Consider the following 22,272-nt stretch of genomic DNA (forward strand, 5'->3'; position numbering starts at 1 on the left):
TCTTCTTAAATTTTTATTACTGCAGTAACACTGTCATATCCATTGGTTCTTGCAGTGTTCACAGACACTGTTAGATTCTGGGCATACTGATACTGCACAGTGAGTGTTGCACAGGTCTCTTGAGTTACTGAGATCAAAGCTGATAAATGCATATGGTGCACCATAGCACCATGTGGACTTGCCAGCTCAGGTCTGGGAGAAAAACGTTTTTATCAACTGGTTGTTTCCAGATATAAGCAGCCTTGTGGTTACCCAATTTGAGGGTATTTGCCCATTGGTGCTTCAGTTTAGGAGTTTGTATACACAAAACTAGCTTGCACATCTCTGCATGCTTTGTGGAGATGTGCCATCTTTCCCTATTTGCTGCTGAATGAAGGATGAGCTAGATCTTCATACCATTTCCTTTCTCTCCAGTCTTACCATCCCTTCATGTAGAGCCTTCAATGTTCTGTTATTTATTATTCATTACCATCAGACTTTCTCACTTCTCTTACCCTGGCCAGTTTATTTAAGTAGTAATCATGTTACAAAACTGGCTTCTGCAACGGTGGAACTGGTTAAACTGCTATAAGCATTGCCTCCTCAGAGCTCTTTAAGGCTGTAAATGGTAGCAGAACTCAATGATTATGTGTTTGTTAATACATAAAATCAGCAGATAAACTGTTTTTTGAAGTAGACGGGGAAGAAACACACGGAACACTGATCTCATAGATTTAAGCTTGGATTCAACAAGATCTTTCTCCTGTGGGGCTTTAAAGATGCCTATTATTTTTCTCGATTATAGAGGTCCTTCAGTGTTCTTGGCCAAAGGAGTGAGCCTGATGATGGCTAGATGGTTGGCTAGCCATTGTGCACAGCCTTTTTTCCCCAGCAACGTTGTACTGTAGCTGCCATCCTGTCTGATCACATCTTAACTTATTGCTGTATTAGAAAGCAATGAAATACTCACGGACACAAATATGTATTGTTATGCAAATTGCAAACAGCTAATCATCTAAAAATATAAACCTTAATAATAGAACTGAAATGCGAATCATGTTTCATTTTAGTAAATAGACACATAGTGTCCATAGGAGAAACACATGCTTTTCTCTCAATATTCTGCTTTTCTTTGATGAGATCGCTTAGTCAGACTAAAGGAAGAATTTATCCACTAAGAATACATGCTTTTTAAAACCATGGTAAGGCTTCAGAGTTCTTTTCAAACAGTTAGCTTCTAGTGTTTATTAATTCACTGGCATGCTTTACTTACATATTGTCAAACAGAAAATCACATTAAAAGCATATCAAAGCTGCAGATTGCAGCACTCAAAAAAAACTTAGGAAAGAATGTCCTTAGCTCTGCCTCCTTTGCATCTGTGTTTTGTGATTTCTAGAATTAGAGGTCATAGGCATTTTTTTCTTTGGAGCACCTTCTTCCTTTAGCCGAAGCCTGTAAAAAGCAACAAATAAAAGGCAGCCTAATTTTTATCTAGTTTTGGCAATAATATGACTTTTTCAGAATGTCTTTGTCAGAAGGCAAATAGGTGGCAGAGAAGGAAGAGAAATTTCTAGGAAATGAAAAGAAAGAATGGATCACCTGCCTATCTACATTTAACATGGATACGTTAAACAGAGCTTGACCTCTGCCCCTATGATTATCACAGGAGAGGCTTGTTTACCAGTTTCTCTCCCTATCACACATACAAATACACACATCTGTGTTTCTCCTGATGAGTTGAGGAGTAGTATATAATCATGGATGGATGTGACCTGTGCAGCATTGCTCTTTCCTCTTATGGTATTTCAGGACATCATTTACCAAGTGAAAACGGCTTTTAATAAGGAATTTGACATAGTTGCACAACAGAAGGCGCATGAGATAGCACGAGTGAAAGAAAGAAACCTGAGGATCAGAGAAATCTTGGCACAACTTGACCTCCAAGAAGAAGTATGGGAGCCAGCTCTTACGGATGATGAGATACCAGAGCGTGTGCTCACTGTCCAGGATTCAGAGGTGTCTGAAGAACAAATCTTTCTCTTTCACCCACACAAAGTTCTCTGATTCTCCTCATTTCAAGTCATTGTGTCAGTAGTGAAAAGCCTTAAAACAGATCTGTCTGTGCACTTTCTTTGAGTACCATTTTAAAACTAGGTATCTAGGTATCAAAGCATACTTAGTATTGTACGTCTAGATTCAATTGATAATTTATAAATAAACACCACATTTCTGATACAAAAAATTTTATTGAGCTTATCTGCTCTTTTGGTTTCTCTCTCCCCCGTTCTGTCTTCTCACCCACCAGTCCATGTTATTGCAGAAAAGAGAAAACACGCAGATATAATGCACAACACATGACTAACATCAGAAAAATTTGTAAGTTTATATTTTAGCATTTTTGAATACAGCTTTTGGAGCTGTTCTAAAGAGCAGTTTTCTTCTTGAGGATTATCATAGACCAGAGAGAGGAAAAAAAGAGAGTTTATACTACATTGTCTTTCCAAACGCTCTTAGTCCATGTGTGAACATGTTTGAAGAAAAGAAACCTGATATCAACCCCGTTTTCTCCCTTCAGATTAAAGTTGAGAAGTACTTGACTCCACAGGAGAGAGCAAAAGCAGAAATGCTGGCTAAGCTTGAAATGGAAAGACGTCTTGCTGCTCTGGTACTTGAAACAGTATCCTTTCTACTGAACAGGCCATTGTCACTGGGTTCGCTTTATGTAATTAATGCTGTACTGGAATATTCCAGTAACATAGTAATATTGTAGAATAACTGTAATGATGGTAAGTAATGATGACTTTAAGTTACGATGATGAAAGTAAGTGTGCCTTTTCCATTATCCTGTACAGACAGAACTATATAGATTAGCTAGGGGAAGAAAAGATTTAGTGTAGGCAAGCAATTTAAAAAATTTGCTCAATGCCAATCAAAAACACTATATTGTGAGACTAGGGACTAGATACATTTCTGAACATGTGCTACTGCTCGGTCAAAAGTTCTGAGCCTGATATGCGTTTGCTGAATGAGTTTCTTTGACCTATGTTCTTCATGGATCAGACTAAGATGATCATAGTGTTCTCCTCTGGCTGTAAAAACTATGCATTTGTGAAAGTTCTAAGACAGCTCTGGCCCCAAAAAGAGATGCGTGATAAGGCAGGGATGCTACAGCTTCTTTCACCCTGACCTGCCAACTGGCTAGGAATAGTCTGTGCCTATGTATTCCTTTCAAAACTGCCAGAATGCCAGTTGTAGTAAGTTTTTGGTATTGAGCATCTGTCCATCAGAAAAAACCCTCAGACTTTTAGCTTATTTCACATGCATCACCAAAGAGTATTCATCTACTGGTGACACACAGTAGAGTCTTATCGGTGATCTAGAAGTGAGCTGCTCCATTATCATTCCTGAAACTTCCAATTACTGCACTTTTGCATCCTACAGTATTTTTTGTTATCTTTCCTAGGACAGTGACAGACTGCGTGCTCTTAATGACATGATGGGTGGAGTGCTAGAAGTCAAAAAGGAAGACATCTTGAAAATTGTGAGCTGTGTTTCTGCCGTATCATTTAAGTAGCTTGTGGTGCTTTTAAGGATATGTGAATTACAACTAGCAAATATTTCCAACTTAAAGTTTAAGTGCCCATCAACACTCACACCTATCACAGTGGAATAATACGGGGACCTAATTTAGCATTACCACTATGACTGTTTTTTGAAGGGAGGAGTTTATTACCCATGGCTTTGATCTTAAAGAAAAATACTGTGTTCCATTTAACTCAACAAAGAAAATAGTACAGTAGTAGAAGAAGGAAAGAACATGATTTGGAAGTGAAAGAGTGTCACAGAAAAGGATAGGACAGATCCAAATACTCTCCCTGGAAATGATCTATTTCAGAAACTTAGAACTCCACTTAGAGGTATACGTTAGCATGGAGTGAGATTTGGGGGTTTGTAAAAGAAAAGTAGATCCATCTTGTAGTGATAGCAGTATGTTTGAGTACAAAATACTTGCGTTTTACAAGATCCAGTAGTGAATGCCTGTAAGCAAGTGAACGAGAACTTGATTGTATACATAGCTAAACTACTGGTGCAAGGAACAGACCAGAGAACAGAATATATATGTTCATTAGACGTAAGGCTTCTACCTTACCTACCATTAACAAATACTTTCATTAAATTTTATGCGTGCTGTAGTTTGTTAGTGCGCTGATGGAGACTTAGTATTGCTTTTGAAGCATATTCTTCTTCAATATCTCCAGGATATTCCTCCACCTCCTTTTATATCCAAGCCTGAATCTGTGTGGAATGAAGAAGAAAAGAAAATATTCAGAGAATATGAGAAAAAAGTCAAGGAACTGAATGAAGAAAGAGAAAAGCATAGAAGGGTAAATTAAAAAGAGAAAAGGAGTAGTTTTGTTCACTGTCCTTATGGCCAAAGTGTCTAGTCTTGCTCAGGATCTAGTAAAAATAAATGCCAATAAATAGAACAAATCAAGAACAAAATTGACGTGGAATAGTAGATAAGTCCTACCTTAAACAGTAGAAAAAGCAGTCTCTACTTACAATAGTTAGTATGTGCCAAACCTTGTGACAGCTGACAAAAGATTACTTTCCTTCATAAATGCACCACTATTCCTAAAATGGTTCCTCAGGTTCCATTCCCAGAGTTGCTGATGCCATACACATATAATACCACAACTGTTATTCTTCTAAGAGGTATTTGGTCAACAAAACTTGGTAACCTGGGAGCATTCTCCTTCCAAACAAGTAATTGCTGGGACCTTTAAGCTAAAGGATCTTTCTCTTACAAATTTATCATTGATACTTTTACAGTGCAGTAGCTAATTGATGATAGAAATGAAAAGCTTCATTGTCAGGGAGAATCCTTGCCACTGTTTGTCAGGACAGTTTTAAAGAAACCTGGGTCCTGCCTTCTGTTTTACCACAGTCATCAAAATAATGTCTTCCAGAATGTAGCTTTTGTTTTGATTGTACAAAACATGGAATCTTTGTGTTTCTAACATGGTGTTCAGTAGTGCTAACAGGAATAGCAACTAGTCTTTTAATAGAAGTGCATAAATAAGTTGGACTCCTTCGTTGCAATGAAAGTTGGTGGGTAAAAACATTCTCTTTAATCGCTTTGAAAATAGAAACAATTAGAAAATGATAGTCATGCCTTAAAGATGGATTTAAAAAATACATTTGGGTCTAATACCCAGATCCTGTTAATTTCAAAAGGGACCAGTGTCACTTGGATTACCTTCTCTTTGAGCCCTTTGGTTAAGCTGACCCTCTGACTGGTCAAACCAATCCAACACAAAATTTTATTGTCTTAAACCCTGGGTCTCCATTTGCACAACAGTGATTATGCTATATATTTGGCTTCTCAAGGAGAACTGGTTTCACCTAATTCTGTAAACAATGTAGGTTCTACTTTCTTTTATTTGTGGCTACAATATTAATGAATATTGCATGGCTTGGGAGTGGGGCAGGACTATAACAACTTAAGAAAAAAAAAAGTTTGCATGGGGGGGGGAGAGGGGGGTACAATTCCACACTGTGCATTCTCCAGCATCCCACAATATACTGTGCCAGAGCTTGTTTGTTCCTGCAGATGTAATAGTGCTCCTCTTGCCTTCTCCAGGCAGTGGAAGCTGAATTGAAGAAACTCCAAGCTTCCATCCAGGAAGCAACACAAAGTTTTGATGAGACTATGTGCAAACTCTTTGAAAGGAAAGTGAATTCGGAGATGGTCATCTATCAGGTATGGCAGAGAACTTTCATTTTTCATCTCTGCCTCTGTGCCACAGGAATGTTAACATCTTTTTTTTTTTTTTTTTTTTTACAATCCTTGCACAGGAAGAACTCAAAATAATCAATCTCCTTTATTCTTTGCTATTGGATGAAGAGCTGGACACGAGAGAAGCTGGACTTCATCATTTCCTTAGGAAGAAGCGTAAAGAGAAAGTAAGTTATTGTTTGGAAAGCTTCCATGTGGCAGACCTGCTATTGGACCTATATAGATTGCCATGTTTGGAGCTGCAAGCAGCTGTTTGTATGTATGTGAGCTACAAGGAGAGGTTCCAAAATAGAGACTGAGCCCCTACCACTATATAAGTTAGACAACTTTTAAAGTTATCTGAGGCCAAGTGTATACCAGCTTACTTTCTTTTTTTCCAAAATATGTAATTTTAAAAGTTTTTACAAATGTCCTCATCAGTATATTTTTGGTCCATGCAAACTGTCAAAGCTGGTCTCCCCAGCAGAGTGTAATCAATTAACAGCCTTGATAAAATAGATGAGCTTAGTACCCTGACATGTAGCAGATTTATGTCATGCCAACAGGGAAATTGCATTCCAGAATTGAGGACCTTCCACTGAACATAATTTGAGAATTTTTGATTAATGTTACCTGTGATGACCTGAAAGGAAAAAGGAAATCTCTATGCAAGTGAAAACAAGTATGAACATAGGTCCTAACACTGAAAATTTAAAAGAAGAGTTATAACAGACTTTCTTAAGCAGTGGAATATTTGATTTTTATACCTGTTCACCTCTGAGCAGTATCTACAGGTAACACCCTGAAAAAGGTATTGTATTGTTAGTAAATACAGCTCACAAGGTTTCCTCTAGAACTAGGAGATTGTTGGCTTCATCGGTATATTCAAATAGCCATTAAATGCTTCTACTGACTGAGTTTCGTTCTTGAAATCCTCTCGTTTTGCTACAGGTCAAGTCTACAAAAACAATCCAGCGTACAAACAGGAAAATTGATGCTTATGTAGACACCTATGAAAGTGCAATTGCTGAAGAGAAGGTAAGACTCTAGACAAACCCAAGCAGATTCAGATATATAAAAAGTTCATGCTGCACCTTGATCATGAGAAGAACATACTTCATTTTAAGCATGGGGATGGGTTCTGTTTAATTTGCTCATCACTGAAGTTAAGTAGTGAAGGAGAGCATGTGCATATGCGTTATTTACTGAGGTCTTCATAATCTCTTGGGAGCCAGGGGGACTGTCCGCACAGAGAATGTTAGCGTGACAAAACTTCTATATTTAATCTTGTAGTTTTGTGCTCAGCCTTGACTTTTCCTTAGCATTAAAGAAAAAAGTTGACAGTCATGTCTGAGAGCAAGAATTTATGAACTAGCTGAGATTCCCTGGATGGAGAGCTTGGAAAAGCACCATATCCTGTGTTTCTAGGAAACAGGAAGGATGTTGTTTTTCTTTCTTTTAAATAACATTGTAAGGACAAGGAGGCTGTTTGTTTTTCTCCTAGATTTTGGAATCTGATTTTAAAAAGGAGTTTGCTGACATTCCCGCGTATCTCCTTGATAGACTTGTCAAACTTTACAGACGCCGACCAAAGTAAGACCCCCATCTGATTCCATCTGTTTAAATACTGGTGCTTGTTGCGTTTCAGGAATTAGAACACTTTATTTCAGTTATCTAAAATATCTTGATAACCAATAGACTGACTGCTTACCTACTTTTTTATGTGGATAGTTGACAATAGTTGATGATTTCCTATCATATACTTATATTTGATCAATTACATTTCCTCATTCACCCTGCGCAATCTATTTTAAATACAACTCGAATAATGAAGTTTTCAAAAACATATTTTTATTTTGTAAAATATGTAGTCTTACATATTGCTCTTTGCATATTGCTAGTTGCTCTTTGCAAGAGATTGAGAGTATGAAATGTTCTTAGTTCTACATGAGCTTGTTTTTTGTAAGAGAGAATAAAGACAAATGTAAATATTATATATACTATGTACATTAGGATCCAGAAGATGAAAACGCTCTTTAACACTGCTAACCCATATGGGGATCGTTCAGGCTCAGCTGAAGATTACAAAGAAGCCCTTACCCTTTTAATGAAAGCCATGGATGAATTGGATAAACCTGAACATATGCCTAACGGCTTAGATCTGTCTGTATGGGACCGTTTCTGTCTAGCTAGACGAAACAAAATGGAGAGTGAGCAGCAAGTATGTAAAATGCTTTATTTTGCCACTATACGTTTTTATATTTTCAGGTCTTAACCTTCTGTGGGGTTCAAGTGTAGGGTTGGGTGAGTGCTGAAATGACAAGGCAGCATACATAAGCTGCATTTGAGTCTGTGTTACTTCTCGCCACCTTTTGTTCAATTCAAAATACTAGAAATGTCATCAAAGGAAACCAGCTCTAGTTCTCCTCCAGAGGAAACATTATCACATAAATGTAGGATTTGATCAAAACGTTTAGGACTGTGGCATGGTTTCTTAATTTTTTTTTTCTATTTCTTTATCCATACCAAAATACTATTAAGGTATTTGATTTTCATCACCTGCTGGAATCTTTATCTCACATTGGCATGCTACATCTGCACCAATGCATACTCATTTTCCTCTAGAACACCAGAGCAAGCCTTAATAAAGGGTGTTGCTGGAAAGCTCTATTAAACTATTAGTTTAGTTTAAGAGTGTGAAGGTATAAAATCTGAGTTATTCAGAGACATGGATACATTTGATCAAAAGAGCAGGAAATGTGATTTCCCTTCTTGTGAATAAACTATGTGTAAATGAATAAATGATTTTCTGAGCAGAGTGCAAGGATTGTCTCATGTGCTTTACTGAGACTTCCAAAACATCAGGCAACCTATTTATACATACGTGCCTTCTAAAAATCTTGTCCTCTCAGTTTCTGAAGAGGCTTGCCTTCACATACTCATGAAGTTGAACGAGTTCAGAATGTCATGATGTTGCTTGCTTAGGTGAAGTGGAAAGCCCTAACATTGGCCGAGATGCAGGCCTTTCTCCAGAGAAGAATAGATGATGATGAGAAGATGAAGTCAGAAATAGGAAACATTTTCCAAGAACTCACTTGGTAATTTTGTTTTTTTTTCCTATATTCAGCTACATTTTAGTTCTCCACCAACACAGAGCAAAAAGTCACATACAGAATTAGGCAGCTGTGTTCTCTAGCACTCTTATATCTAGAATTCTCTCAAAGAGGAGACATAAGATATTTCTGCAGTGAGATATGATTTCAGCATGCGTGGGAGGGCCCAAACAAGTTTTAATCTAGCATCTCGAGTAACAACGTCAGTAAGAACGTAAGCACAATCTTCAGTGCAAACTATCTGCCCAGAAAGCTACATCATGCACAGAATCCTAAGCAGCCTTCAAGGCCATACTTGTTTTGTCTGGCTCAGGTAAACTTTGTTCATGGTTGGCCTAAAGAAGCTGCAGTGATCACTCCCAATTGTAATAACGCTGCTCAGTCACAAGTCCCGATTTAGCAGAGTTGTTTGGACAATATTTCATTTTTTCATGTACACGGCCTAATTTTCACGTTCATTGTCCTTCAGCAACAAACCCCAAGATAAATTATCTAAGAGAGGTGCTGCCTTGGAGCCCCCTGCATTTCCTTTTCAATTATTGTTAAGGCTTTTGCTCAGTAAGGACACTTTCTTTCAGAACATCTGCTACAGTGTGTTAAGAAAACAGAATCTTTGAGAACATTATGTCTAGAAATAAGTTGCAAATTCCTGAAGTCATTTTGGGAGCAAAGAGAAGGCAGACTAAACCTGAAAGAGTAAACCCTACATGAACATACATCTTACCAGTAATAAACATAAAAGTTTTGAGAATCATGGAAATATTTATATAAGCATGGTAAAATCACTAAACCCTTTTGGTTTTCTGCCCTTTTAGGCTGCAGGAGGAGAAGATGAAACTGCAATTGAACTTGACTGTCCAGTTTTTGCTAAAACAAGGACAGGTGGAATTGGAAAGTACTGAGCTCCCAGATTTCACTGATGCCATTCTTATTAATAAGAGTGTTATTGAAGAACTGAATTGCACTATCATGGTAATTTACATTATCTGAAGAAAATTTAAGGTCTTTAAACAAAGGTGTTGCCCTTCAAGGGCTGTACTTTTTTCTCTCCAGTTTGACATCTAGTTTCAATTAATTACCACACACCAGTAGGCTCAGTTGTAATCTCTAAACTATTAAGAAGAATTTTGTAATGTCTCTTATCATCATATAAAAACGCTGCAGTACAGACCGCTTTCTTGATGTTTTATCAATACAATTCAGATCAATGGAATAGCAACAGTTTTTAGACCCACCATCACTTACATACATGTTGTAAATAGAGAATGCTAATATCCTGGACACCAGTCCTAGAATTCCCTCAAGACAAACATATAGTCAAGTTACAAAACAACGTGACCAATAGCTTATAGTAAGATTTAAAAAATTAATACAGCTTTTTATATAATGTGGAAGTGGTCACCATACTTAATATACTTAGTTTTTCATACTCTCATTAAAGTTTATTTTCTTAGGCATTTAAGCTGTACAAAAAATTGCTTTTTATTGCTGTTGCACAAAGGCTTCAGTAACAACTGAAGAATACCTGATACAGAGCAAGGTTTTATTTTGTGGAGATAAAGTCCCTGAGCGTTTTAACAACAAAGGATAGAGAGAGAAGTTAGTTGCAATTTTCTTCATTTCTTTCTATGATCCAAGGCTATGGCACAGTGCCTAAAAGGCAACAAAATTCCACAAAAGATAACCATCTGGAGCTAAGTCTGGAAAGAGCTAAGTCTGTGGCACGTTTCCCTTACTAAAATTATGATTTTGGAGGCTTGCCCGTCCAGTTACAGATAATTATTCCATAATCCATAAAGTGTGCTAATTCAAATTAATCTCTTTTTTTCAGGCTGAAGGAGAAAAGAAAATTGCTAGCATGGTGGAATGTAAAGACTTCTCTAAAGGTATATTTCAGCTGGAATGGGAACACAAGAAAATGAAAATGCAGATAGATGATCTGAAACAGAAGGCTCAGGATATTCTAACACTACGTGTTTCAAAAGATCACCAGCTAGTGAGTTACTTTCTCTAGTTTGCCTTTTGACCACAGAAATTACGCTGCCTATTCTTGTACCGTTGTTTATGTCTCTTAATTGCATTTCAACTACAGAGAAACTTGATGCCTAGTAGGTCAGCTTTCAAAAGTAAGTTTTGCTCTTGACATTGTTCAGTAATTAAATTCTTTGTGATGTTCAGGAATAAAAAAGAACAACATTAGCCTTAACTGTTGGCATATCTAAATTGGCACTAAGAGTAAGAAATCAGGATTTTACAGCCCCAAGGAACTGATTTTTAAATCCAGCACCATAACCTTTTTAAGTGAAAGGTCTGAAGTGCCCCCATCTGGTCTATCATAGAAATACCATAACTCTAGCTCAGTAGTCAGTTTCGGAGTTCCTCCCGAAGCCTCACTGAGCCCCAATGCCATTTGTTGGACCAGCAGCAGCAGAAAGGCAAAGAATTGTTTGCTTTGCCTGGCAAAATGGTAAAGCACACACATCACTATGAACAAGCCCAGCTGGCAGGCCAAAAACTATAGGTAAAAATTGTGGGAAAGAGCCAAGATACCACAGGGAGAAGGGAGGAGGAAGAGGAGAGACTGTAGGGAAAGCCTCAGGGTATTGCAGATCAGGATATAAAGGACTGCAGGGAAAGCAGGGAAAGATGGAGGAAATAAAGGTTTGGAGTAGGGGATTATTGGTTACGAGGAAGCTGTATAGCATAGGGAGAAGAAAGAAGGGAAGGGAAGCAGGTAAGGATATTGCAATTCAATCAAAAGATTTAAAAAAAAAAAAAGTGGGCTTTGCTCAGGCTTTGTTAGTTCTCCTGCTCTCTGAACTGCTTGTTTACTTCTGAATTGCAGCCAGGGGACTTCTGTAACTAACACCAACAAAACAGCTTCCCAGAGATGTTACTGTTCACTGAAAAGTTTCTGCAGCAAGTTTATCACCAGGGTGTTTCTATTATATGTTAGGTGAAACTTCATTTATACTGATGACCAGAACTGTTGTCCTTCAGATATCGGAGAGACACAGACACGTCCTTGCCCATAGCAGAGGCATATATGAGTTTACTCAGAATTTGAATTCTCTGAGGGGCTTGGCTTGACTTTTTGAGAAGGAATGTGGGGTCAGTGGGAAAAGCAAGGCAACAGACACACAAACAATAGTAGCAGAAAAAAAAGAGGACCCAGATAAACAGCTGAGGACAAGGACCTGAGAAGGCCTGCAAAGAGGGCTATTACTGAAGCAGTAGCGAAAAGCGGTTTAGTGCTGTAGGAAAGCAGCTTGTTGGGTCTTTCCTGTTTCAGGAAAACAGGAAAGAATGACTCCATCCCATTTCTCCTCTTTTAACTGTCCACAAAACCTCACATTTTTGGCCATCAGTTTGATGTGGTGATATTCCAGAAAGCAGACTATTACATCTATCTTTAATAAATCTTTAATAAATTCTTAGATCTAGAGAAATTACTATACAGATAGAAGAACAATAAAAGTAAGAATTATTAGGAAGCCACTCAACAATGAAATATGTTTATTCCCTGACCTAAAAACAGACTTTGGCCTCCATCTACGTTAAATTAGGCTACCTTATAAGAAAAAGCATAGTTCGGGTTTTTTGACACCTCTGTTAATATAACTGGCTTGGTCTTTGTTTATTTGCATTCAACACATAGAGAACATTCTTTTTAAGAGCTGTTCAGTGTAGTATTCATGCAGCATCCAAAACTACCTTTAGAATGTCCATTTATAATCACTAGTAATGCTTTCCACTATGCGGAATTCCCATTTTGAGTTTAATGTAGTATTATTGCCTTTACAGAAGGGTAGAGCCGTTGAAAACAAACAGGCTTAATCTGGTTTCTTTCTAATTCTTCAGTTCCTAACTGTGCTGAACTATGACAGCCGCATCACCCACCAGGTTTCAATGATGGAGCAGACTCTTAGCGTCATGGATAAGGTAAATCCTAAATGAACAACCACATTTGAAAAACACACTCTTAGTTTAAATGTGTTTCCTCTCCTTCCTTAGCAAAAGGTGTTTGTAAGGCCTAACTGCAACTGATGTAGTCATACTAACTCTTCAACTAATTCAAGGACTGTTGTGGCTATGCTGCAAGCAGCCCACACACATGAATACATATACCCATGTATTTATTCGCCTGGCACTCGGTAGTTTCTTCAACTTGTTCTGAGCTGTCAGAGCAGCACTGTCACCATTAGTCAACTAGCCAGTTACCTACTGTCTCTGCAGGCAGTCACCATACATTGACTGCAGCATAGATAAACCCTGTGGAGATAAATCTACATGCTCTGTTATTGGAATTAGATACTTGCCTTCCTGAGCATCTGAATGCAATCTGCTTATCACTTCCTACACAGCATTGCCTGTGTAAGTCACTCTTCCATTTCTAGTGAAACATTCTTCCACATCTTCACTGCTTAATGCTTTCTCTTCAGAAGCACCAGCATGTTCATAATACCACAACACCTTACATACAACACAATGATTTACTGGCTCCCTCATCTATTTCATCATTCAAATTATAATTGTCCTTGTTTTTAAGAGATTCCACTCAATTTACTCAACGTTACTGTAGCTGACGTCGGCCTCCATTTTCTCCAAGTGCCTCTTCAAGCTTTAATATTTACCCTGTCCCTTTACATCCCTTCAGACAGCTTCACTAAAATCAGCACAACAGCCTTCTCTTTTACTATGCCTAGTAGCCAAGAGTGTTCTTACCTCACGGATTCCATTGACTTCTTTTCCCCTACTTTGCCTCTTCAGTCTTACCTTTAATATATCCCTCTTCTTGAGCCATAATTTTTTGTTCCTTCTTCTCAGCTACTTACATTAGAACTCCATTAAGCATACTGAAATACAATACGTGTGATGGGTGGTACACAACATAAAGTTACAATGTGCTAGTAGTCAAGTCAAAATATATACATATGAATTGAGTTACAACATGGTGTAGAAGATTATAGGTTTCCACTGAAGTTTGTCAGAGCACCTTTCATCTCTCATACGTTTGCTTTATTCACTTGGAAATGGACAGCTGCACAAGAAGAACGTGAAGAATTGCCAGAAAATAATTAAAGAACTGGAGAAGTGCATCAGTTTAAAGGAGCAAGCAAACTACGAGCTCAGCCTGGAGCTGCAAGAAATGCTTGTGTCTGTTTCAGAAAGGAAGCACATCTTTGAGGCAGCTGGTGAGTCACAGTCAGTAATGCACTTAAGGTCATAAGCGGAGAACCTTGAGAAAACATCTCCAAGGCTGGACAGTCTTGTTCTCCCTCAGCATCAGCCACTGGGCAAGGAATGCATATTTATCACTGTATTGTGCTAATCATTATATTTTGTTTTATGCAGACACACGGCTTGTTTTTGAAAAGATTGCCCATCAGCGTTACCGACAAATTTTGAAGCAGAAACAGCTACGGGATAATGTAAAGGAAAAGATAAAACAGTTTAAAGTTCTCCAGGCAGAAGCTGAAAGACTGAGATCAAGAATATTCCCTGCTCTTTAAAAAGCAGAATCTTGGTAGATGTGTAACACCATGGTCTTGTCTAAGAATACAGTTTGGACAGCTACCTTTTCTAAAGAAATTACAGAAGAAATCTTTTGTTGAAAGAAAAATTTAGAAAATAAATTCATTTTGAGACGCATGTATGTCTCTTTTGTACTTTTCACATTCGATCTACATTATATTTCTGTTCATGAAATTGTTTATAAAATCAAAACACTAAAAATACATATAGCTCATTACAGAAAATAAATGGTAAACAAAATGGTAGATGGCAGAAGAAAATGTATATTTGTATATCCAGTAGTCTACAATATGCAATCTAGAACATTTTAAAGTTGAACTACTGCAAGAAAGCCAATAACTGTATTTGTACCTGCTAAACTGTCTGTTGTTTTTAATTTGAATTAAATTCAAATTAAATTTAATTCAAATTAAAAACATTTAAAAACATTGAGAAGAAATCAGTTATAACTTGCAAAAACCGCTAGTCTTGAACTACTTAATAACAACACGGTGAGCATCTTAGATGCATCTGACAAGAATAAGAACTGTGGGATAAAAAAAAGATGTTATTTTAGTTGCTTCTTGAGTTTAGGCTCCTGTGTTTTGTATCACAACTATGCCAACCATACATTAAACAAATTAAGATCTACAGGCACAATAAAACACTCTCAATGCTTCTTTCGCAAACCATACTTCTCCCTTACCCACAGCTCACATGTGTTTTAATGGGCAAGATGCACAATTCTGTCAGTGCCATGCAGCTAGGCTAAACAAAGACCCAACTCTTCTTCTATTCTTGTTTTAAATCCAAGCATTTTCTTAATATTGAGAGCCCTTAAATTTCCTTCAACTGCTGCCTTCTCTTCACAATTATTACCAAATTATATTTTCAACAAAACATGAACACTTTTTCCTTTATACCTTCAATAAAACTATTCTCATTGTCCCTTCCTCTGCCACTGATAAAGCAGAATCACTTTAGGAGGGTTTACAGGAGCCACTCCCAGCTGCACCCACTGTTCTTACCTGCCCCATGGAATAAGGCAGTTAGCAGTGACCAGGGGATTTGCCAAGTTTGCTGCCATGCACAGCAGCAGCTCTGAGCTCTGGCTGTGCGGCAGGACCTGGCCCGTGCAAACCTCTGCCCTTCCTCAGGGTACAGGAGCAGCAGCAGAGCAAAGCAAGCACCACAGCATGGGCAAGGAAAGGAGGTGGGTCATGGAGCTAAGGGTTTAGCATAGAGAGACAGGACATAAGAGAGCAGAAGAGGTGACCAAGTGGGTGCAGGTTGCTGGGAGAATGAAGGTATGCGAGCACATGTGCTACCTGGCACTGTCCTGAAAGCTGCTGCCACTTATAACAGCATATATTACCCACAGCTGCCAGTAGCTGTGGCTGCCACCACCAGTAGAGTCACAAAAAAAAAAAAAAAAAAAAAAAAAAACCACAACCACACACATACCCCCTGGTTTTGGAGGCAACCCAGCATTCTGAAATATTTGCTACTATCTCCTACCATTTAGCATTAATATGCAGTTTATTACCCTGCCAGATCTCTCCAAGGTAGCTAAGGGGAAAGGGGAAAAAAAAAAAAAAACACACAAAACACACACACCCAGTCCTCCATGAAATTAACCACTACTGGAGCCTGATCTATAGGTAGCCCAAGTAGGCTCAGGCATCCTTAACAGTTTTATTGCCCTCTTCTATGCTATATGTCAATTCTTCTTCCACTTCCAAAAATTCATGTCAAATCTAAACTCATTCCATCATGACAGCATTAACAGGTTTGATACCTTAGTTTAGCAAAATTTTACACTTGTTTTAAAAAAAAAAAAAACTACTTACATTGTTACCTCATACAACACCCCTCTACTGCTGCTGCTGCTTTTTGCTTTATCACTTCTAATTGAGGTTTGTAAGGATTATAATTACATCTTTCTTGTAAAATTTTTTCTTCCCGCTGAAACTGCCTTAGGAGAAGCAACAGAATTACAAAATAACAAAGGATCTCAGGGGAAGGGAATGCTCCCCTTCAGGAGGGCCCATCATCTTTTGTACTAAGACGCTATTTCTTCTGCATCTTCAGCTAAATATTCAAACTGTGATCAGCAATAAGGGTTGCTCTTCATTAATTCCCAATGGGCAGTAAAAATCAGTATTCCTAAGAGTGGCCTCAAATTTAAGCAGACCGAGCCACAGAAATGTTAAAAGGTATAGGATCTTGCTGATTTTTCTTTCTATTTCCCTTTAGAAATAAGAAGTTACTCCCTTATTAAGGAAACAAGAAGTGCCACATATACCCCAAAAAGTTAAGGTACAGTCAATGAGGAATGTGATTGTGTTTAAAACAACACTCATATTAGGGAGATTTGTAGAGCAGTTGGATGTTTATGAACTGTTACACTAGATAAATGATAAGGAGGAGAAAAGCAGGCAGAAGCTTCTACAATACATGCATAAACCAAAAAAGAAAATAAGTAACTTCAAATTAAGAGAAAAAAATTTCAAAGACAGCGTTTCAAGGAGTATGATAAACGAAATGCTAAAGCTTTATTCAGCTTTACTGCAGAAAGGTAAGTGACACAGGAGCTGAAGCACTCTCATTAGACAAGGCCTGTTTTTCCTACCTATTTGAAGAGAGGAAAACAACCTTGGCTCTCACATGAAGCAACAGAACAGACAGATGTTGGCTGCAATTTTCTTCACTCCCCTTCCATTGTTTCAGAAGGTGGCAGAATACTTCACAGGCATAGCTTCCCAGAAGACAACCGTCTAGACCAGTGTCTAGAAATGATTGCATTAGGGCACATTTCCCTAATAATTAAAGCTATGAAGAACACCTCATTGCAGCTTCAGAACATTAACGATATGCAACTGAGTTATCTTTACTTAACGCACAAAATGCGCAATTAACCAACTGGCAGCAGCAAGAAATTTGTAATACGGGGATATACCTCTGAACAAAGAACTGAACGCTTCCTCATCTGAATATCAACAGAAACGACAGTTAATTTGAGGTCATTATTTCAAGACAACCAATATGCAAGGACAAACAAAGACTATTCATTAAAATATTACTTGATTTTTTTTAAAAACTATCCACTGATCAAGTTCAAGCAAGGTTTTGCAAAACAGTAAATGAGTTGAATCTTTTCCACAAAATAATGCCTTTTACAGTGCCTGCCATACCTATTACAAATACCTCATGAGAAAGTCTTCCATCAAAATATAAAGTCGGCTAGTCTGAATAACACATATTACACAAAGCTTCTTTAGTCTTTTCCAATTATGCACATTTGTAATTGAAAGTTTTGCACTTGTAAATTAGGTATCTACAAAGTCTTCTTCTGTTCTGCTGTAGTGCAATAACTTGTCTTCTAATCCAAAGTTATCTATCAGCTGAGTGAGACTGACTTTCTTGCCATCTGCAGAAAAGGCTGACTGTAGCTCATATAGCATCAGCTGGGTACTACTTCTCCATTTCACTATCAAAGCCTGCAGTTCAGACAAGTTATTCTGAAATTGGGATAAAAATATATTTCAGCAAATAACACACTCTATTAAGACTCTGCATATCTATTTTTATAAAACAACTTAAACTGAGACAATACACAAACCACACACAAATAACATCTGACTCAGTGTTGTTGCTTAAATCAAGAAATTTAGATTTCACTGTCAATTCTACTTCAGAAAATAATTTAGAAATACTTTTTCAGAGGTTTCCCTCACCTTAGATCTGTACATCTTGACCAGTTTGAGCCTTCGAAGTAGATCTTCTTTCTCTTGCACTTGTTTCACCAGCCGTACTTTCTCTTCCAGAGACCGCTGGTGACTAAAATCAGCCCTTAGCATACAAGGATTCTCTGTTGATCCACAGGGAGAGCTTTTCTGTAAAGAACTTTTGAAACGCGCATGACCAGGGCAGTTTCTTTCCAGGCTTTCAGGACTATCTTGTAATCTGGAAAAATCTATATTCTTCTTTGATAGAGAAGCTTCGTCAGAAGCAGCACAGTCTTTTTCTTCAGTGTCTATTCTGAGCCGCTTTGCCACTGTAAAACTAGCATTAAATGAACGTCTTGTTTTTCTTAATCGTTCCCTCAGAGCTGCACTCATTGGCTAAAGATAATAAAAGAACAACAAAAAAAAGGAGAAAGATTGTTCTGATTTCTCAGAATAACCTTATCTTTGATTCATATCCTGTTTATTATTTACATAGAATACATCACATGTAGGTCACTGTAAAGCCTAACTTCCTAATTGTTGCTATAGTTTTCACAAACTTGAACAAAGTTAACCGTTTCCTTTCATGTGTGCTTGCACACATAGCTGCAAGATATGGGAAAGCTGTGCCTCCAAATTTTCAAGGACCACGTGCTGTAATCCTTATTAAGACAAACTTACTTGTCAAAGTCTCAGTACAGAAGACACAGGGCACATTTCAGCTTGGTTAATTCTGTTCTGTTTTGTTCTACTTCCCCCATAGTTTCAATTACATAAGGATTTTTTTTGTAATATAAGCCATAGTCAATTTGACAGCATCAACATGTTAAGTTGTGTGTTAAGACAAACATCAAAGTAGAGCTAGACACTATAGAGAATATACAAACTGAAAGCACAGTGCATCGAGTTCTTTATGCAAAGCGTGTTCCATATTCAGAGCTAAATAAATAAAAAACATGCATATGAAGCTGCATAGGAAACTTAAAAACTGCTCAGGATGTCACAAGCCACAAAAGAGAAGGCTATTAAAATAAGACCAAGACTAACATTGCTAGACAAACACATGGGAGAGTCTATATTGGAGTCTTTTAAAAACAACATAGAGCAAGAGTCAGATGATTTATTTTCTTTGCTCAAGCGCAAGCAGAAGTCACAGGAAGTAATTCTGCATGCACAGGAACCCAGAAGATTGATTCGAGGAAGCTAAAGACAAAATTAAAAAAGGAGGTTTAAAAAAATAAAAATAAATTACATTATTAAATTTATTAGCATTTACATGGCATTTTGGGTATACTGCTACATCATTTTGCATTCGTAACAGACTTTCATATTTAGAGCAAAGTATACCAAAAGCACTTCTTACCTGGACAACCTTGCAATTACAGTTATAAGCTACTTATAACTTTAGCCTTCCAGTGAACAGTTCCTCAGTGACTACTTGACGATTTCTAAGTATTTTTGTCACTCATAAGTCACGTTAATGGAAACAAGTTAAGTTTTCGTACCCGTTTCCCTGAACTAGTGCTCTGTGGAGCTGCTGTCCCAGAATCCTTTGGAGTACTGCACAGAGATGTCGATTTAGCAAACCCTGGTTCTTCCATCTTCAGATAGAAAGCAATTTCTGTTAAAAGAAACATTAAATTATGCACGGTGCCATTTTTACCTAATTATAATGGGCCACATGGCTGCGGGGATGAGTAAAAAGCCCTGAGAAGAAATAGTACAGCTTACCATCTGTTACGTTCAAAAAGACATCTGCCGATGTTCTACAAACATTTCTTTTGCTAAGAACCATTTTGGATTGTGAACAGCTTTACTTCAAGAGGATGAATAGCAGTACTACCAGCTACAAAGCATCTTACTGTGAATTTTGTTTATTACATCTCCTTCGTTCATAAAGTGCTACAACATGTATTCCTTAAAATAAATATTACTAAAAGTGTATAGTTATTCTTCAGTGTTAGCTTTTTTCCACCTATAACATTGGTGAGCCCTTTCAAGTGTTAAAAATGAGCAAGATTTATGAAGCACCTAGGCCCATTATAATATGCCTATAAATCCTAAGGTCAGATCCTGCAACATCAAACTTATCAACAAAAAGCTCACTTCAAACAAACTCTATTTTCTTCTTAACCTGAATGACCCTTACTGCTTGTCTAACTCACAGGAGTAATCCTTAGTAAGCCAGGTTGTGAAGAATCACTCCTTCCATTTAGCTGCATCCCAAGTAGAGATAAAAGAATTGCTGGGAGCCATGAGATTTTTATTGTCTGTCTACATAAACAACTAATCTTTAAAGAAAAGAGTGCCCATGTCTGTGAAAATAATCTACTGTCTTATTTGACCCTTTTGGGGGAAGCTACTTGAAAAAGTAATTACTCACACAAGTGGAATTTTAGATTAAAACTAAGCCTCCCCAGTTTACTCAGAGAAGCACCCTAATTAAAATGATAAGTCATACCTTCTCAGCATGTATCAACTTTAAATTGATTTGGCAGTGTTTAAGTGAGTTTAGCACTTGTGAACACCTGCTAGTGACCAGCATGCAACTGGAAAATTGTCAGCTATACCTCCCTGTACCTGGAAATTGCAATTAGGGGTTTTGAAACAGAAGCCTCTTGAAAATAAAAACCTGTAAACAAGTTGCCAGGCAACACAAGACTGGCACAAAGGGCTTCCTCTTCAGGAATGGAACCAATCAAAGCTTCAGTACACCAAAGCTTTACTAACCCTGCCACTCAGGTCCTCCAGGCTCTGTAACAAGGGCATGAGTCCTCATTCATCTTGCAAGTCAACATTCCCCCTAGCTGTTCAAAATTCAACATACGGTTTTTCATTAAAAAAGAAAAACTTTATGTAGGAACAAAAGTCTGATACAAAAGTATCTTGGCAATCTGCGCATTAAAGAGGAAGCCCACAGCACCTGTCAAACATAATGTAAGTTATCACTATTATTTCTCAGTCTGAGCAAGAGGCCCTGAAAAAGCTACATCATGCCTATGTAGTACATCACAAGTATGTAATAAATCTCTTACTACCAAGCAACAAACCTGAGAGCTAGCTTCAACATTTGTTCAACTCTTTCCAGGAAAAAAAAGAAAATCCTGTGACTCACTGCCTTTACATTCTAATGCGGAGTATTTGTCTTGAAACGACCATGAATACAAAGATTTTTCAAGGGTTCACTAACACTGTAACTGTCTCTAGAGTAACATGTTCACAATTCTCTCCTGCACTATTAAAAGCCTTCCCAAGTATCTCAGCCTAAGAATCCTTTGCATTTTCAAGTAGTAATGCTATTAATCACACAGAAAAATAACTCTGTCCACTAAGTAAGGAAAAGTTGGACCAGAAGTGCAAAAGACAATTTTGCACTCCAGTACTTACTTCTTCGGGGCTTTGGACAACTCCCCGACGCTAGGTGCCTCAGTTTTCCTGCTTACGGCTGCGCTGTGTAACAGCACTCACTCCGTTTACATTTTCCTCCGATAAACCGAGGGCTGCAGTGACCCTCCGCCACTGTCATGCCTGGCTAGTTTTCCACCCCTCGAGTAGGCAGGAAGAAGGCTGGGCAGCCCTGTGCAGGGTCACAGCCCCTCAGAGCTCCTTCTGAGACCACACCCCCCCCCCCGATGCGTAACCAGGACACCGAGGAGGGCCCAGAGGCAGCGCAGAAAGGGGGCGCAGCCCGCCGAGAGGCCACGGTCCAAGCCAGAGGCTGCTCGCAGGCCGCGGAGGGGCGGGAGGCCCCTCACGGAGCGCGGGGCACGCTGTGGCCGAAGCAGCCCTCTGAGAGCCAGCGCAGCCAACCCCCGGGGTGCCACCGACCCCGCCAGCCCGGGGGGGGAGGGGGGCAGCGTCCCGCCCACGCTAGGGGAACCCGGCACCCCGCCGACCTGAGGGGACCCCCGCAAGCCGCCAGCACCTCACCCGCCGCCGCGACCAACGGCCGCCGACCCCTCAGCGTGCCAGGCGCCTGCGCACCCACCCCCAAGGGCCGCCCGCCAGCAGCCGCTTCAATTTCCCGCTTCCGGAGAAAAGGGGCGGGGCCAGGGGGATCTTCGCAGCGCGCCTGCGCCGCTGTGGCCGGCGGGTGGGGCTCCGCGCGCCGGGCAAAGCGGCGCGGGCGGGCGCGCGAAGGTGGCAGTGGGACGGGCG

General features: G+C 38.8%; 2 protein-coding genes across 13 annotated transcripts in view; one reads left to right on the forward strand and one right to left on the reverse strand.

Moving 5' to 3' along the window:
• The window catches only part of CFAP43 (cilia and flagella associated protein 43), a 50,958-nt gene extending 35,907 nt beyond the window's left edge, over positions 1-15,051 (forward strand). For 4 of the 5 annotated variants that reach the window (XM_068949694.1, XM_068949696.1, XM_068949699.1 and 1 more), the window contains 15 exons: positions 1,790-1,996; positions 2,556-2,645; positions 3,444-3,521; positions 4,240-4,365; positions 5,625-5,744; positions 5,840-5,947; positions 6,711-6,797; positions 7,264-7,352; positions 7,773-7,980; positions 8,745-8,857; positions 9,688-9,844; positions 10,704-10,868; positions 12,734-12,814; positions 13,914-14,067; positions 14,228-15,051. In XM_068949694.1, coding sequence (XP_068805795.1) covers positions 1,790-1,996; positions 2,556-2,645; positions 3,444-3,521; positions 4,240-4,365; positions 5,625-5,744; positions 5,840-5,947; positions 6,711-6,797; positions 7,264-7,352; positions 7,773-7,980; positions 8,745-8,857; positions 9,688-9,844; positions 10,704-10,868; positions 12,734-12,814; positions 13,914-14,067; positions 14,228-14,385 — 1,941 coding nt within the window. In that variant the 3' untranslated portion in view covers positions 14,386-15,051. The remainder of the gene's footprint in view (positions 1-1,789; positions 1,997-2,555; positions 2,646-3,443; positions 3,522-4,239; positions 4,366-5,624; positions 5,745-5,839; positions 5,948-6,710; positions 6,798-7,263; positions 7,353-7,772; positions 7,981-8,744; positions 8,858-9,687; positions 9,845-10,703; positions 10,869-12,733; positions 12,815-13,913; positions 14,068-14,227) is intronic. The other variant, XM_068949697.1, reaches the window with a different exon arrangement.
• Positions 5-22,193, reverse strand: SFR1 (SWI5 dependent homologous recombination repair protein 1). Of its 8 annotated transcripts, none has more exons than XM_068949708.1 (5): positions 22,103-22,158; positions 21,502-21,691; positions 19,620-19,735; positions 18,124-18,510; positions 16,763-17,907 (listed from the first exon to the last, which is right to left on the reverse strand). In XM_068949708.1, exons 3-5 carry the CDS (start codon positions 19,713-19,715, stop codon positions 17,716-17,718), a joined length of 675 nt encoding a protein of 224 aa, XP_068805809.1. In that variant the 5' UTR covers positions 19,716-19,735; positions 21,502-21,691; positions 22,103-22,158; the 3' UTR covers positions 16,763-17,715. The 8 variants fall into 8 exon arrangements, with proteins under 8 accessions (XP_068805814.1, XP_068805808.1, XP_068805809.1 ...); XM_068949709.1 differs by having other exon boundaries at positions 22,045-22,112; XM_068949711.1 differs by having other exon boundaries at positions 21,502-21,564; positions 22,045-22,111.
• Positions 22,194-22,272: the final 79 nt, after the last annotated feature.

This window comes from Struthio camelus, chromosome 7 (assembly GCF_040807025.1).
Source record: "Struthio camelus isolate bStrCam1 chromosome 7, bStrCam1.hap1, whole genome shotgun sequence".
NCBI lineage: Eukaryota > Metazoa > Chordata > Aves > Struthioniformes > Struthionidae > Struthio > Struthio camelus.

What these genes read in the sequence shown, in the direction of transcription:
- SFR1 (XM_068949706.1), bottom strand. Translation starts at nt 20,893, where the DNA reads ATGAGGACTCATGCCCTTGTTACAGAGCCTGGAGGACCTGAGTGGCAG. An exon ending in TGGAGGACCTGAGTGGCAGG is followed by an intron (nt 19,736 to 20,844) that starts GTTAGTAAAGCT and finishes TTCTTTTAACAG; the next exon opens with AAATTGCTTTCTATCTGAAG. An exon ending in GCACTAGTTCAGGGAAACGG is followed by an intron (nt 18,511 to 19,619) that starts GTACGAAAACTT and finishes TATTATCTTTAG; the next exon opens with CCAATGAGTGCAGCTCTGAG.